Source organism: Ixodes scapularis, unplaced genomic scaffold (assembly GCF_016920785.2).
Source record: "Ixodes scapularis isolate PalLabHiFi unplaced genomic scaffold, ASM1692078v2 PGA_scaffold7__128_contigs__length_106722199, whole genome shotgun sequence".
In the NCBI taxonomy this organism is placed as follows: Eukaryota; Metazoa; Arthropoda; class Arachnida; order Ixodida; family Ixodidae; genus Ixodes; species Ixodes scapularis.
The window spans coordinates 88,192,387-88,210,058 of record NW_024609882.1 but is presented as its reverse complement, the minus strand read 5'-3'; the positions used below and the strand labels follow the sequence as shown (position 1 = coordinate 88,210,058).

General features: G+C 50.4%; 2 protein-coding genes across 2 annotated transcripts; both read left to right on the top strand.

The window, feature by feature from the left end:
• Positions 1 to 8,521: 8,521 nt before the first annotated feature.
• On the top strand, positions 8,522 to 10,330 carry LOC115328243. The gene has a single exon (XM_029989455.3). The coding sequence runs from the start codon at positions 8,522 to 8,524 to the stop codon at positions 10,328 to 10,330; it is 1,809 nt and encodes a 602-aa protein (XP_029845315.3).
• Positions 10,331 to 11,888: 1,558 nt separating this feature from the next.
• LOC115329142 lies at positions 11,889 to 14,042 on the top strand. The gene has a single exon (XM_029990620.4). It carries the CDS (start codon positions 11,889 to 11,891, stop codon positions 14,040 to 14,042), a length of 2,154 nt encoding a protein of 717 aa, XP_029846480.4.
• Positions 14,043 to 17,672: the final 3,630 nt, after the last annotated feature.

Sequence of the window (17,672 nt, the reverse complement as noted above, 5' to 3'; positions counted from 1 at the left end):
CGTTTCGCCGGCATCGGTCCTGTTTACCGCGGTATGTGAGTATAGTGCCCGTAATGGTGAGAGCCGTGTGACCATACGCCACTTTGCCGCTCTTGGTTTCCATCTAGCCGAGCCAGAAAACATCTCGCAACGAGCTGACCGCGCCGCGAGTGACGAAGAAAAAGCAAACATGGCGACGGTTTGTGCGATTGCTTTGACGGCTCCGGTGTTGCGTGCCTTCAACGTCCTCGTGAGAAGATTCCCCTGCCCTCCGAAGTCATTGCAAGCACCACGAGTGGCACGAAAGATGTGGAATCATCGTCTCAACTACAAATAAGCAGGCCTTCACGAGCAACGACGATGCCGAGCATGCGCTCGGCACCGTTGTCTCGTCAGATGTTCTACAACGCCGAGGTATTTTCATTTATCATTTGGAATGGCTTCAAGAGTGGGAAATTAATCTATTTCGTGGATTGTTGACGCCGAGGCGAGTGCCCTCCGTTGCAATGCCGTTGTCGCGCAAAATGCAGAGAAAACCGGGTGGCGATGGCGGCGGTGCTCTTTGATCTTGCGCCGTCGGGTTCATGGAGTCCGGAGTAAACGTACTTAGGTACGTGCATCTGCTAGATCGGTGTTTTGGACTATCTCAAAACTCTTTCTCACGCGCATTTTCTTTGTGAAGCTTAGTAGCTCATTACACCTCGTCGTCGACTGCGCTCGCTTGACTACGACGGACGAGCCTGCGTGATGTGAATTTCACTCTTTGGTGTTCTGTAACCAGGACTAATAAAATATCACCGCGAACTTCTGAACAAACGAGTCGAAGTTTCGTCTGTTATCATAACTGATCGCCTGTCACAATATTCATCAGTAGCGTTCCTAGATTCCGCCCCCACAGGCACCCTGCTTCGTTGCCCGATAGTAAGTGTCTCCTGGTACCTCGTAGAATTCCAGCTCCCACTTAAGTAAGTACTATCCTTTAGGACTGGCAATTAATAGTTTCGAACCCAGACGCTCGCCGCGTGTGTGTGTGTGTGCGTGGGGGGGGGGGGGGGGGACGCGTGCTAACATACTCGGAGCCCTCGTTTACGCCGCTTCGCGGCGGCAGACAAGGCGGCACATTACAAAAGAAAGCTAATCTGAGCTGTCTGTAACTAGACCCATTCGCTAGTCATTCGATGAAACGTCGTGGTCTCGTTTTCATTCTCTAAAACGGCGTTCGATCAAGTGAACGCCTCCCACTTATTTCGGCTCGGCAGAGCCGTGCTGCCGCAGAAAGGCAAGCAGATCGCGAAAATCGGTCTCGAACGTGCCACGAATGTAATGTCGTATACAAGAAGCCAACAATCAAGCATTTGAAAGCTCCAAGAAAGCGGTAGCGAAATATTTACTACGCAATGAACCCGGACTGAAACGCGGATGTCAAGGGTCAGCAGACACCGAGAACATTTAAGACAAGAAAGGTGTTCTCTTGTTTTCTTGATCGAGATGGGTTCTCGAATGTTCACGACATCTTATCAGTTGAAGAACGGGCTGCGGAGGCTTCTGGTGAAAACATCTTTCACGATGTGCCGGTGCATTCGGACAGCCTGCCGCATCCAGCTCCCCGAGGCAACGCCGCCAACGCAGCCGCTCCCCTCCTGCCTGCCAGTTCTTTCCGCGTGGTGGCGCGAGCGTAGATAAACATGGCGGCGCCCTGGAATTGGCGCGGACACTGGTCTATACGCTCCGTGCGACGAGACCTGCGCGCTGCCGTGCGGCCTTTGTCAGAAACAGGCAGCGAGAACCCCAGCGAAACGAAACTACACCGAATACATCGGTGTACGCATTGAAGTCGGAACGGTGCGGTGGCACTGGGTTGAGATATTCGATTGGAATGTTTTCACTTTACACGAGCTTGCTGGCACTAGTGGGACTCAAGGATACTCGCACGCAACGCCACTGGCCTAGGAACCATTTTGTTGGGGTGTAATGTCACGGACCAAATCAAGCGTTTTCAATCAGTCTCTCCCTCGCGAAACTCGATGACGTAACTTGGAGATCGCAGTATCCTCCAGTAACGATATTTGAATGCGGCTCATATACTGGACCCGAGCATTGCTTGATTTGACTCGATTTGGGCTCGTGATGATCGATAGCTCGAGAAGCATTCGGGTAGTGGCCTGTGTCCAGTCGCTACAATGATGACAATAGCCGAACAATAACAATGTCTTGAACTCAGTGGGTGTTCTGTGACTTGCCGACCCTAGCGCGTGGCCGTGATCGACATAGGAGGCATATAATCGGCTCAATATCGCGTGGCCGCTCGTTCTGGCTTCAAGTTGAGGAAGTGAACGCTGCCCGTATTTTTATTTTTTCTGCGATTTCGATTGCTTGTGGTGAAAAACGAGCGGGTGTTTTACAGGTCATTACCGCCAGAGATCCGTTCTAAGCGGTATTTGTGCGAAGTACGGAAAAATCTCTGCATCGCCTTTTTAAGTGCTTCAATAGTTAAACGTCAAGTCTTGCGGGAAAGAAGTTTCACGGTTTTTCAACCCGCCTTTGTTTTGTGGGGCAGCGACAACGATGTATCCCGCGCCGTACGACGCAAGGAATTTGGTCTCCCGATCATTTGGTCTCCCGATCATATTAGCACGGCTGACATACGGTATTCTACACTGCCGCTTTGCACGCCGTGTTTGGCTGTGTGCCAGTAACGACTACAAATGTTAGCGCCGATGGGGCGAACTGAGCTACCATCCCACACTCGAGGGTGTGCAGTGCCCATTCGGTTGGAAGGATGCACTCCGAGGTCATTTCGTCCCCATCGTACCTGATGATGTTTGCGGACAAGTGTGGCATGCATGTCTCTACTTCATGAAAAGAGACTGGTACGGTACAAAATGGAACACATCTGAATCTAAGGAAAACTACAATAAAACTGAACAATCTACGTTTAAGCATTGCAGTTCAAATGGTGTGCTTCCTTTTTTGATAAGCCTCCTTTCGGACGTGGAAATCGCCTTTCTTCAAATATGGGATCGCGGGTAAGTCACTGCAAGACGAAACGCCCGAATTGTTTTTGATCAAATTAATACAAGATAATTGGCGCATCTCATTGAAATATTAAAAAATAATATTAAAAATTAAATAAATCATATATATAAATAATATTATTCAAATCACCTTAACTAAAAAGTCATTTGTTTTTCACTATAGTCGGTTTCAAGGCGAAAAGGTATTAGAAGCTCCTCCATATAAGCGTGATGCGCCCACTTCAAACCCTCCGCAGTCGAGAAAATAGTTGGCCGAAAACGCCCCTTCTGCTCCAATGGCTACAGACACACCTAGCCGAGGCAAAATATGTATATTGGGCTTCTACATAACTCGCTCCGAAAGATTGAAAAAATAAGAGTAGCAACGAAAATTGCTCGTTATTAAAGAGATAAAAACTTCCTATCTGTTACAAACCTGAGTTGGAGCAGTAGTGCAATTATATGGAAAAGAGGCGAAAAGAAAGCGTCATTTGCTCTGCAAATAAAAATAATTGTAATTTTTGTAAGTAATGCATATTGGCGACACCAGCGAAATCGACGCCGCGTAGTCGCAACGCCGAGAAGCTCAAGAGAGGCAAAAAGCAAATTGTTGTGTGTATGTTTATACAGCCGGAAGTTAGTCTGCCTCAGTGGGCATCTGCTCTCTTAATTGTAGATGAGCAATTTGGTCAGTCCGGTGCAACCATTAACCTGGGGTCTTTGACGTGCACCAAACAGTATTGATACACGACCGCACGCCGGTACGATGCTCGTCCAGATCGAAACGGGCAGGGGTGGAGATTGAACCCAGAATTCTAGATTCTGCAGCGCGCTCTTTCGCTCCACGCGCTCCGAGCTGGTGTGCGCTAGACCACTCGGCCACCAATTACTTTTTTTTGTCTTTATAACAGTTTCATTCACCAACAGCATGTTCAGGCTACATATACATTTGCTTAGCACATATCATTATGAACGTTTGGAGTTTTCACATAGCTTTTCACACATCTTTACCCACGGAGGCAGGTCATCTTGATCCATGTAGGTACAGCGTATTTGTGTTACGAATTCCACGAAGTATGCTTCAACTGGCCGTAGATTAAGGTCTGCGTTTCTAACTGCCATCCTGGAGAACCAAATATTGCATAGACCAACTAGCATTATCAGGTCGTACGGCACAAGTTCATGAGAAGTAATTGGAAGAAAGCGAATCGATTGTGACGTTATTTCTAAGTCCTTTTTCAATGTCCTCTGTAACACGTCCCAAAACAAAAGAACGTCCCAAAAAAAAAATTCCATGCTCTATGGTCTCAGGCGTTTTACACAGTAGGCAGTTGGTGGTCCAAGGAACAAAAAATACCTTTGTCGTGGAGCCATGCTTTCACTGGGGGGCAGAGGTGTGAAGCTTAAAGAAGAAACTTTTTGCACGCGGCGGGATCGCTATTTTCTTAACACGACAAAGAACATCCTGGCCAGGGCTTTGCCTGTGCACTGCGCGATACGAGGGCTCTGGGAAAAGAGTGTCATACAGGTCATTGGACAGGCCCTTCCTATTTACAGATAACAAAAAGTCCCTGGAAAAGCGAATTGACAAAAAATTGAACGTATCGACAACCTCCTTGAGAAACCCTCCTATTTTGGATGGTTGCTCCCCGCAGCTTGAGACCAAAAAAGTAGGCAAGTGCCACGCCAGTTTCGTTTGAATGACAGTGCGCATAAATGATTGTTCGATGTCTGGTAGAAAAAGGAATCGTGACACAAGTTTCCGTACAAACAGGTGTGCAAGGCCAAGTCCCCCAAAGGAATGCGACGGAAAAGGTGATCTCTACTCATCGGTTCCCAGCTTGATTTCGAGATAAACATAGCACAGATTTTATGAACTTTCTGCATACTACTTCGAGTACATTGCAACACTTGAAGCACCTACATGAGCTTGGCGACGAGGAAGATGTTACAGGCCGTTGCCCTCGCAAAAATTGACAAGTCACGGTTCAGCCAGCGTGATAATTTCCGTCTCAGTTGGGCTGTTGCTTCGGACCAGTAAAAACCAGGATTGTGCATATGCTGGATGGTACACCAAGGTATTTTGTAGGTGTCAAGCCCCATTTGAATCTTTCGAACTCCAATGGCTTTGTAGCCCATGAGCCGTGCCAAAAACCATAACATTTTTCTTGATTTACAGCCGCACCACTAACTTCGTAAAAGTGTTTAACAAATGCGATAGCGTAGGTCACACTTCTTTTATCGCTGCAGAAAACTGCAACATCGTCGGCGTACGCCATTACCTTGACTTCGAGTGCGTTGAACAGAAAACCTTGTACATTCGCGTTTTTGCAACACTCAAACAGAGAGGTTCCAAATAAAGAGCGAACAACCATGGTGAGAGGGGGCAACCCTGTCGCACTGAGGACAGTACGGGAATGCTCTCAGTTACGTTACGGCTTACTCTCAGTCGTGTGGAACAGTTCTGATATGCCATTCGCACTCCGTCATATGAAACGTGTCCAATGTTTACATGTCGCAAAATAACCCAGAGGAATTTACGGTGCACACGGCCGAATGCCTTCTCGAGGTCAATCCGTAGCATGGCAATCTGATCTTTTCTATCGGAACAACAGTCTAGAACGCTTCTGGCTAGGTGAATATTTGTTTGTATTGTTCTACCCTTTATACCACATGTTCGGTGATCGCCTACCAATTAGTATATTACATGCTGCAGCCTCCTACTGAAAATTTTTGCAAATATTTTATAATCTACATTGCAGAGACTTATTGGCCTATAGCCCTCTACACGACGCAACTTAGCGTTATCTTCAGATTTTGGAATTAAAACCGGGTGAGTTCTCATGAAAAACAGGGGCAATATTTTTTCTTATAAGATTCTTCGATGAGAGCGAGCAAAATGGGACAGAGCCGAGTTTTGAATTGTTTGTAAAAAGTTGAACAAAGTCCGTCAGGTCCTGACGTTTTAGCCCCGGGCAGGTCGCTTATTGCTTTTCTAATTCTTCAACGCTGATGGCTTCCTCCAGCCATTCCCGCGTATTGTCGTCTAGCCTCGGCATAAGAGACAGGTTTTTCATTTCATAATCGTGCCGCCCTGAAGTGGGTGTAAATATCTGTCGGTAATGTTCTACAAACGGCTCCTCGATGTTTGTGCTATACGCGGTGAGGGTGCCATTCCTCTCGATATCGGTTATTTCGTTGGACCATTGCATATCTTTTCTTCAGCTACCAAAGCTTGCTTGATAGGTTGTTCGCCAAAAAGAATCCTTTGCGTTCTTGCGCGGACCACAGCACCTTCATATCACGCTTTCTGAAAGTGTTTGAGTTGAGCTTTGATATTTTCTATGTCTTTTACTCGTTGACCAGGGTTAGTACACTCTGCTTCACTCAGGGCCTGTAAATTCTGCTGCAGTTTTCGCTCTTCTGCTCTGACGTAAAACTTGAGCATGCTCGATCTTTCGACTGCTGACATTTTAACCTCCTCTTTGAACCGCTCCTACCGTTCTAAAGGGCACATCCCGCTTTGCTCAACGATTTTATCAAGGAGATCGTCCTCTGCAGCTTCAAGTGTATTGTCTTTAAGTAGGCCTGCGTTCAACTTCCACAATCGCCAGTTAAACTTTGACCTAGGGGTTTGGTTTTTTCCAATTGTAACATTTACGAGACAGTGCCACTAAAGAACACAGGTTTTACGTGATAAGATCCATTGTTATTTACAATGTCGCTAGAAAAATAAATACGGTCGAGGCGTGCGTGAGAGGATTTCTGAAAATGTGCGAACTGAATTTTCTTTGCACTTTTTGAAATGCAAAAAACATCTTCCAAATTATTCTCAGCGACTATTTCACTCAGCACATTTGCACTAGAATCACTTACGCTCGTGAATGGAGTTCTGTACCTTGCTTGACAAATACAGTTAAAGTCGCCTAGAAGTATAGTGGTCCGATCAGATTCGATGTAATGTGAAATCCCTCGGAAGAATGCCTCCCGTTAACTAACCTTACAAGGGGCATAGTTGCAAATTACTCTCCAGTGCTCTTCCATCAAAGTAAAGTCACATAAAATGAAACGCCCATGGTCATCGGTAATGACACTCACGTCTGAAAGGGGAACAGACTTTTTCAGGAATAAAAAAACAACCACCTGGCAGTGCGAACTGCAGCATGTGTTACGCATACCTGATACGAGGTAAGGAAAGGCTGTAACGCCGTCGTCAGCTGTTCTTCCTCCGCCATTTTTGTTTCTTGTAAGGCCAAGAAGTCTAATTGCTCCTCATGGGTCAAACGTAGCAGCTGGTACTGTTTTTGACTAGAGTTTAGCCCTCTAATGTTGAGCGTTCCAAACGTTAAACCTTTAGTGAAAGGGCCAGTTTTTTTAGTCGGAAGCATTGCTGGGATAGGAGGAGGAAGCGTGCATTGGAAAGCGACATATAAAAACCTCACATGGAAGTTACATCATGCGTAACTTTGAAACTGGCATTAATAAAGAGAAAGTGGAACTAAGAAAGACATGGCCTAAAGCGTTCGCAGTTTGAATGTAATCAGAAAGTAACCACCTTCTACGAGGTTCGCTCTCGTCCATTTCCTGGGTGAGGCACCGTTTCTTCCACCCGTCTCCAGTCGGGTGGTTCCCGTTTCGACCCATTCCCTATACAACCTTCCCGTTTGTACCTTATTGTTTCGACCCGGCTCAAAACGACCTCCTCGTTTCATCCTTCCCCATTTCGCCCTTTCCCGAAACAACCTTCCAGCTTCGGCCATCGTTCGGTTCGTTTGTATAGTTCGTTAACAGTTGATTAGGTTCAGGTGTCCAGGGTCTGTTCTGCTTGCTCACATCACTTGTCCATCTCCCGAAACAACCTCGGAGACGTGGCACCGTAGGATAAACGCTGTGTCAGGGAGGGCTCACCCGAACATTTACAACTTCATCGACCTGCAAACGGGATGAGGCCTTGACAATGATATCGCTGCAGCAGTTTGCAAATGGTGGTGCCGTGCGGGCCAAGTGACCGCCGCGAACAGTCACAATTAGAATGTCGCCTTTCTGATGGCGAGATTTTTCTGCTCGACTTCCTCAACCAAGGCGATAGCATTTAGTGGTTTATGATTTTTGCCTGTGTACGCGACGGTTCTGTGTTTAAACTCGTAAGAAAATGAAGTCGCAATCATATGCCCGTCAACCTGTCTGATTTATCACTTTTAAAAATATTCCGTTCACTATAAGGGAGGACGACGACGAAGTGCGAGTAACTGGACGGGCTTCTCATCGAATCCTGCTCTTATGCCAATTAGCTCCGTGTTAATTTACAGTTACCGCGGTATAATTGGTACCAAAGTGTGCGCGAAGGTGCGGGGCATCGACCGGTACCAGTTTTGACCAAACGGTACGTGATTTTCTCGATTAACGAGGACCTTTCTCTGGTGCGGTGCGGACTTTTCGGTAAGCCTAACGTAGGCCTACCACCAGCACGGCCACCGGTAGCGACGGGCCCGGCCGTTAGGCCCAACCCGGCGACGAGTACGACCAAGATGGCGTCCGAAATGGAAGTGGCCTCGTCGATGGGTGATAACATGGCGTCAACGCTGAGCATCGGCAGTTTCGGTGGGCGCACGTGCATCGAAGTTCACGGAGAGGACGTTACCCCGGAAGAAGCCGAAGGCTGGTCCACCTGCGGCAAGCGCATCAAGCAGATTATGGCCGGCAAAGAAAACGGTGAGTCTGCCGCCATTACTCGCCAGTCGAGACCCAAGACCAGGGCCAGCTTTGCCAAGAGAGTTGCAGCTTCGGTAACGAAAGCGGCGAGGATGCCGATAGACATGCCGAAAGAAGACACCAAGATAGTCATGAGACCACGTGGCGGTCTCAACGTTGGGAGAACGGAGGTTTCAGTTATCATGTCGGTCGCCATGACGGCGGCTCGAGTAACGAAGGAAGAAGCCAAAGCAGACACCATCTGCACGAACGCGCAGCAAAACATCATCGTGGTCAGCACCCCGGACGAGAGGCGTGTCACGCTGTACTCTAAGGTCAAAGCCCTTAACATAGGAGGCAGGACATACAAAGTCAGCGCCTACCGAACGGCACCGGACGGCACGGTCAAGGGAGTCATCCGAGGCATAGCCGTAGATGATACCCCGGAGGAGATAGCCGAAAACATCGTGAACCCGTACAACCCCCTAGCGGTGGAGGCGCACAGAATCGGCAATACAACCACGGTGATAGTACTGTTCGCAGGACAGAAAATACCGAACTACGTCAAGTATGGCTTGATATTAGTCAGATGCGGGCTTTACCGCAAGCACTTTGACGTGTGCAAGCAATGCGGCAAGGTCGGCCATAGAAGAGATGTATGCCCGAATCCCAACACCAGAGTGTGCTTCGGCTGCGGAATCGCGAACCCCAGCGAGGCTCACGAACGCGAATGCAAGCCCAAGTGCAGGCTCTGCGGGGTACAGCATGCAACGGGCGAGAGGGAATGCAGAAACAAGTACAAGATACCGTACGTGGTCAAGAAACGGCAATGGGAACGCAAGATGGAAGCCATGCCGCAACAACCAGATCCGGAAAGCTTTCCTGCGCTGCGAGCGCCGTCTGTCGAGAGACCCCGCGGGGAATCGAGGCAGCGCGACAGCGGCCGCAAAAGGGACCACAGCAAGAGAGGCAGGAGCTCCAGCCGCCGCAGACCGTCGCAGTCGAGGGAGAGAGCCGCCTGGGCCGACGCAGTGAAGGTAAACATGGCAGAGAAGAGACAAACACCAGCACAAAACGCCGAGAAGAAGATCCAAGAAATGAACGGGGTGGTGAAAGCCGTGAGAGACGAGAACGAGAAGCTAAAGCGGAAAATCGCCGAACAGGACGCAACCATCAAGGAAATCAACGAGAAGCTAACGACATTAATCGCAAAACAGCAGCAACAGCAGCAGCAGCTGCCGAAGCCCGCACAAGAGAGGGAACAAGAAGAGATGACCGCGGACGAACGAGAGGTCGAGGTGGACCCGAGAACCACGAAAGCGGCGGGACCGGCTCCCAAGAGGAGAGCCATAGAGGGCGCCAAAGAGCGAAAGATAACGGAGAGAACCGAAAAACAGGACGACAGGCTCGACCATCTTGAAGCGACCAGCAAGGTAACCAACGAACGCCTCACCGCGCTCAAGCAAACGGTTCAGCAGATGACAACGAACGTACAGAGCACGATCCAGAACATGATAGCGCAGATGCAAGCACAGCTGCAGGCGCACATACAGGCACAAATGCAAAGTATGGAAGCACAGAGCATTGCCAAACTGCAGCAATCATGGACGGGGCAGCACGTACAGCAGCAACCACACAGCCAGTGAGAGACCTTTTGGTCTGGCACTGGAACTGTAATGGCTTTACCGGCAAGAGTGGGGTGCTACAGCAACACTTGCAGCAACTAATGAGGAAACCAGACGTCATAATTATTCAAGAAACACTCAGCGAAGAGACGCCGAGACTCCCGGGCTACCGGTCGCACGACAGCCCGCCGAGCGCAAGGGACACGTCCAAGGGCAAGGGAAGAGGGGTCTGCACCTTCGTTAGGAAAGGGATCACCTTCATGGAACACGAACTGATCGGCAGAAGCGCCATCGAACACTGCACGGTGGAAGTAATCACGGGCCGGAAGAGGAAGGAGAGCACCTTCCTGGTGAACGTCTACAGCAATCCGTCTCACGGACAACAGAAGTTCAAGGCACTATTCCACAAGGCGAGCAGAGTCGCGGGGAGCAATACGCTCGTAGTGTGCGGAGACTTTAACGCTCCGAACCAAGAGTGGGGCTACCAAAGAACGACGGTCAAGGAGATGGAGCTCATGCAAGATGCTACCGACGTGGGACTGAACCTAATCACGGATCCGGCCTTTCCCACCAGAATCGGCACATCGGTTACGAGAGACACCACTCCGGATCTTACCTTCGTCAAAACCGACGGAGGATCGAGAGAAGCGGAATGGAGAAACACGGGCCAAGAGCTGGGCAGTGATCACTACATCGTGGAGGTCGTCGTACCGCTCAAAGGACAAGGCAATACCGGCATAAGGAAGCATCGCATTACGGACTGGGATGCCTTTCGAACGGCACTACCCGCGGTGCAACTGGACATTACGGACATCGAGCAATGGGCGGCTAACGTCGTTGAGACGACGGAAGGGGCCATCAAAGAGCTGGAGACGGACGAACGGATAGACAAGATGGACAGTTGGCTGTCCCACTTGATAGAAGCCAAGCAGTCCATAAAGGCGAGGTGGCAGAAGCAACGAACCAACCGACGTCTAAGGAAGAAGATCGCCGAGCTCAACAGGCAGATTGAGGCCCACTGCAAGGTGCTATGCACCCAACAATGGAACGAGGCCTGCAACGAAGCCGACGGACAGTTACACAAGGGCAAGACGTGGAACATGCTGCGGCACCTCCTCGACGACACCAAGACCAAGGGCCACCAACACAACAACCTGGCCAGGATCCTACACAGGGCAATCTGCGAACACGGGACGACGAGGTCAAGCGGCGCTTGGACGCCAAGTACCTACCGAGCACGCCCACGGAGAGACACTCGGATTACCAAGGCAACGAGAACGAGACGCTAGATCGAGCCATCAAGACGTGGGAAGTCAGAGTTGCCCTGCAGGATCTCAATGGCAGGTCCGCCGCGGGTCCCGACCGAGTGACCAACAGAGGGCTCAAAAACCTCAACGAAGCGGCCATCGAAACGCTCACGAACTTCTACAACAAGTGCTGGCAAGAAGGAAGGCTGCCCAAGCAATGGAAAGCAGCCAAGACGATTCTCATCCCCAAGCCTGGCAGGCCGCCCAACATAGAGAACCTCAGGCCGATCTCGCTGACTTCGTGCGTGGGAAAGGTCCTCGAGCACGTTCTCATGAACAGGTGGCAGCGTTACCTGGAAGAATCGGAGCTCTACCCAAATTCCATCATCGGGTTTCGGAACAAGCTCGGGACGCGAGACGCCATGATCTTACTAAAGAACGAGATCATCGACGATATGACGGGCACCAAGGACAACAGAGTCATACTCGGGCTGGACTTGCAGAGCGCCTTCGATAAAGTGAGGCACTCGGCTATCCTGGCCCAAGTATCCAAGCTAAACATGGGCAGGAGGACATACGAGTATATCAAAGACTTCCTGACGGAACGGACCACCAAAATCTGCGAGGGAGACCTGCAGCTCGAAGAGAAGAAGCTGGGCAGCGTCGGAACCCCGCAGGGCTCGGTGATCTCCCCGTTACTCTTCAACCTCGTGATGATCGGGGTGGCCAACCGGCTAGAAAGAGTAGCGGGAGTCCGGCACACCATCTACGCCGACGACGTTACGCTATGGGTACCGGGAGGAAGCGACGGACACATCGAGACAACGCTGCAAGAAGCGGTCAACGCCATCGAGGAGCAACTGGACGGGTCTGGACTCGTCTGCTCTCCGGTCAAGTCAGAGCTGCTGGTGATTCCACCGAAAGGAGCGGGCAGGAAAAGAAAGAATATGGAAATCAAGTACGAGCGTCCCAAGATCATGGTGAAGACGGCAGGACGACAAGAAATACTGGAGGTCGAGAAGATTCGAGTGCTCGGGCTGCTCATCGAGCGAAACCGGGTCAACGGTGAAACGGTGAACAAGCTCGCGGGCAAAGCGGCCGCGGCAATGAGACTCATCAAGAGGGTGTCCAACAGAAGAGCGGGGATGAAGGAGGAGAGCCTGACCAGGCTCGTTCAATCCTTCGCAGTCAGCCACATAACGAACGTGGCCGCCTTCCACAACTGGAGGCCAAGTGAACGTAACAAGATAGACGCCACCATACGCAAAACGTATAAGGCGGCACTCGGTCTTCTCGGGAACACGAGCACCGAAAACCTCATGGCGTTGGGAGTCCACAACACGCAGGACGAAATAGCCGAGGCACAGAGAACGGCGCAACTCGAGCGTCTCACTGAAACGAGAACCGGAAGACAGATTTTGCGGGACCTTGGCCTCGAACCGAGGGAAGGCGAGCAGCAGACCAGCGTACCTATACCGGATAGCATCAACAGAAAGCTCAGGGGCTGCCCGATCCCGAAGAACGTGATCCCCGAGCACAACAAGGAGCGAAGGTTGGCGAGGGCCAGGGCTCTCGTGGACCTCCACGCCAGAGAAGAAGGGGCCGCCTACGTGGACGCGGCGGAGTATCGAGGGAGCAGCGGCGCATACGCGGCGGTGGTCGTCGGGGCATCGACGGGTGCAACGAAGACCGCGGCGAGCGTCCGTTTTCGAGAAGCGCACCGGGCGGAAGAGGTGGCCATCGCCTTGGCCGTCTCCGACCCCGGATGCACTACAGTGTCGTGCGACTCTAGAACGGCAGTGAAGAAGTACGCCAAGGGTAGGGTATGTAGTGAGGCCGCGCGCATACTACGCAAGGCCGCAGACATCGGACGCAAAAGTGCTGTGGCGATCAAGTGGTTTCCGGCCCACATGGGCAGTGACGTGTCGGAACGCGGGAACGCGAACCACAACGAGACGGCCAACGCGGCCGCGCGAGGACTAACCAACCGCGCAGCTGCAAACACGGCCGACTCGGAGTGTTGGTCGCGGTACAGTGCCAAGGACAAGATGACCTCCTTCAACGAAATAGTGAAGTGGTACAGATTAAACAGACAGTCTATGCCGCCACCTCATCCAGGGCTTTCTAGGAAGGAGGCAGTGTTATACAGACAATTACAAACTGGGTCCCTGCTCACCCCGGTGCTAGCAAAGCACGTGTGTCCGAGTGTGTACGCGAGTGACGTGTGTAGACTGTGCGCGAAGGAGAGAGCTACCGCGGCTCACATCCTTTGGGACTGTAGCGTAAATCCGCGAGAAGCCAGCGAGAAGACGACGATCCCGCCGCAGCTAGAGGCTGCAACGAGGAGCTACGACCAAGGGACACAACTCAAGGCCGTCCAGCAGGTCTCGGCAGCTCTAGAGAGGCAGCGACCGAGCGAAACCGGGGAGAATTGGAGCAGCACCCCCAGGAAGGGGGCGGCGGCCCTCTCGGACCCGCGGAAGTAGCGAGGAAGCAAGACCTCGAGGAGCAGAACGCACGAGACTGACGTAGTGGCCGCGTCGCGGTGAAAGTTCGTCCTCCCTGCGTGGAGGGAGCCTAACCGATTCTGCAGGCATTTTCAGTAAAGTTGTTCTCTCTCTCTCTCTTCACTATAAGAACGTTTTAGAATAACGAACGCAAGCGCTTTGGGTAACCTAAAAATAGCGTCGCGATATAAAAAATTAGGCAACGCTAATTTTTGCTTACTCAAAGTGCTTGCCGGCGTTACTCTAAGACTTTATTGAGGAGTTTTCGTAGACCGCGTTTCCCCTTTCGCTAAGCCCTCCGCAACGAAGAAGCCACTACTGCTCCTGCGCGCCGACGGCCTTGAGTGTAAAGTTCTGGGTATCGTAGCGGGTTGCGGAGGAGCGTCGCGTGACGTCGAAAACGGCCTACGAAAGCTTCCTGTTATTGTAAAGAGCGCGAAACCGTTAGCACGAACAAGCGATTGTTGGTTTTAGCTGTTTGTCTAAACAAAATCAGAAGACTGCCATCAATATTATTAGTGTGTTTGAAAGTGCTCATCTGGGCCACTAACCTAAGCTGTAAAACGAGGTACCTTCTAATACCATTTCAAAGTAAAATTTGAAAAATCGCCAGCATCGTGTTCGTGGTAACGTTGTCGCGCAGTGTACATAGTCTATTTTGTAGTTACACATCTTGGGGACCATCTTGAAAGAAACATTTTAAGTGGTTCAAGTAGAAATATATTTTGTTGAAGCTGGTCTGGAGGTATCGCATAATTGAAGAATAGGGTTACAAGCAAAGATATTTCACAACATAACTGAATTGCTCGCCTGCACCTTTGAATTAATGGTATTAACATGGTTTCGGGACATAGTTTTCAGCAAAAAAAAAAAAAATCTGCGCAAATTAGGATTGACACTTTTCGCGAAGAGATGTGCGGGGCTTTATACCAACGGGCTCAAACGCGACGAATTTAAACGTAAAATATGTCTTGGCTACGGGTTCAAATATGAAGGGCGTTTCGGGAACGGGTTGAAACGGGACAGCTTCGAATGGGAAGGTCGTTTCGGGAATCGGTCGAAACGGGACGGGTTCAAACGGGAAGGCCGTTTTGGGAATGGGTCAAGACCTTACCTTTCCTGCAACTTTCGGAAGTGCAGAGGCCAGATTCACGAAACGATCTTACGCAAAAAATGTGCGTAAGACAAAACTTAAGAACAAATTCGTATACCCGAATCGAAAGTTTCGTAATTTTTGCGCAGGTTAAGGCGAAATCCTACGACAGCTCCGAAGCTGTCTTACGCACTTCTTACGATCAAATCAGCATGGCCGACAGTGTTGCGGTCGCGACGACCCACGGACGTTTATTTTTCTACGTGCGCTTCTCACGCGTTCCGACTTCAAGCAGCAAGAAAAAAGTAGAAAGTAATTGAAACAGACCACGACGAACAAGAACGCTGGATCCACAAACACCCGGGAAAAGATCCAACGGCCACGATTCCACCAAACGCGACCAAGCGAGCTCAGCAGTTAGGCCTAGCAGGCACCCCTCTACTCGGCGACCGCCTGTCCACGACCGGCTGGCGTACTGAATGGAATATGCCCGCGCGACCCCTTGACCCCTCCTGTATTATACTCTGACCGTTGACCTCAATTTTAGATTAAGAGGTCAATTTCTTCCTCTTGTTATCTCTTTGTTTTCCGAGGCAACGGTGACTCTCGCCGGTGCAAAAGCCGTGAATCTCCGACAGACGCAGGAAAGTTAAAGCAGCCATCACTTTAATTAGCAGACGTAAAGCAGACGACGTTAACTGCGCTAACCCGACGACGCCGTTAAAGAATGAGGACACACGAAAGGAGGGAAAAAGTATTTGGGAGGGAACTTGCGGTCACTAGCACGCTCACTCTCGGTTGTTAGCAAACAAGCCTCGGCGCCTCGGGACACCTCGCTTCCCTTTCACTTCCCTCCTTGATGCCCGTCTGCTAGTTGTTAGACAAAAACAACGTACCGCTCGAGTTATTTCTTCTGCCCTCTCTGAAAGGCGAAGTCGAGGAAAGGTAAGACAGACGCAGACGGCGTTGCGAGCAGACGACGTTGCAAAGGAGCAGACGACGCTGAGAGGGGGGTCGCGATCAGCCGATCAGGGCTCGGCGTTCTGACGTCGCCGCTACTTCCTTTCTCATGCGCAGAAGACGAAAATGAGCCCACTTGCGAGGTGTATTCACACTGGAAGCGAATCCGCGTTCGCAAAGCGGTTGCGAACGCGGTTGTATAAAGATCCAGTACAATGGCACGCGCACTCGATGATATCAAGTGCGCGTGCAATTGTACTGGACCGTTATACGACCGCGTTCGCAACCACTTTGCGAACGCGGATCCGCTTCCAGTGTGAATGAGCAGTGAGTCTGCTATCGCTGCTTCGTTCTCGTAGGCATAGAAACAAACGTAGTTTCCAGTAATAATTTTTATGCTTCCGCCTTGTCATTCCTAAGCACGGACTATAAGAAGGTTTCTACCGTCGAAAAAACGTTTTGGTTTTATATGTAGCGCCAATATTACTCTGCAGTGCAAGAAATGCAGTCTAGAGGTTTTTTGCGCGACACAAGAGACAATCACAAGCGAGTAGACACGGACAAGCGCAAACTTTCAACTAGGTCAACAACAAGTTGACCTAGTTTTTCTGTTTCCTTGTTTCTTCTGTGTAGTGTGCTGCGCATGCTCTTTCTGGATGTTAGTGGTCGATCAAGCACGAATAAACTAGTTGAAAGTTTGCGCTTGTCCGTGTCTACTCGGTTGTGATTGTCCCTTGTGTCGCGCAAAGAAACCTCTAGACTGCATTATGAACCAACTAGGCCAACAACAAGTTTTAAGTGCTAGAAATGTTTGGTGGTCTGCGTGCTGAACGACGAAAAGGTCCTTTTTTCGTCCGCCACTTTCCCAGACCTGAACAACAATAAGCCCGTAGAAAAAGACGAAGAAGTGGTCGTAAGCGGACGCTCCGTTCCTTCGCGGCGTCTTGAAACCCTACTTTAGGTGCGTATTCCTTTTAAGTCGGGGAGGGCGCCCTTTCAGGGCCCCTGTTCTAGCCCCATTGGTGTCCCAACAAGCCGGAGAGGGCATGATTCCTTCAAGCGACAACTCAGCAGCTTTTTCTGTTATCACGCCTGGTTAGCAAACTTGCCCAACCGATGCTGGTCCTTCCTCCCGCCCTGAAGGAAACCGTTACGAGCGTTTCCCACCGTTACCTGTTATGTTAGTGTCCCACTAGAGCGACATACAGAAACAAAAGTCAACGACAAGCCTCAAACCAGAGTCTTTCGTGATTTGAGAGGCTTTGTGGAATAAAGGAGGCTATGCTTAAATACGAGCATCGTGCACGCGAAGGTATCTTTTGCAGGCTTGCAATCACTCGTGCATAATTCACGAGCACCGAACGACTAAACACCTACCAGAGGTACCATCGTGAGCATGCTGCATGGGTTTGAGGCTTGTCGCTGTCTTTCGTCTCTGTCTGTCGCTCTAGTGGGACACTGTCATTAGTGACATCACCGACATGGACGCCGAGGATAATGCGTCCGGCAAGTGGCACCCTGTTAAATCAACTGGAAAAAGGGAGAAGCGGGGGGCT

Excerpts from the sequence above, each read along its gene's own strand:
- LOC115328243 (XM_029989455.3), top strand. The coding sequence starts at position 8,522 with ATGGCGTCCGAAATGGAAGTGGCCTCGTCGATGGGTGATAACATGGCG.
- LOC115329142 (XM_029990620.4), top strand. The coding sequence starts at position 11,889 with ATGAACAGGTGGCAGCGTTACCTGGAAGAATCGGAGCTCTACCCAAAT.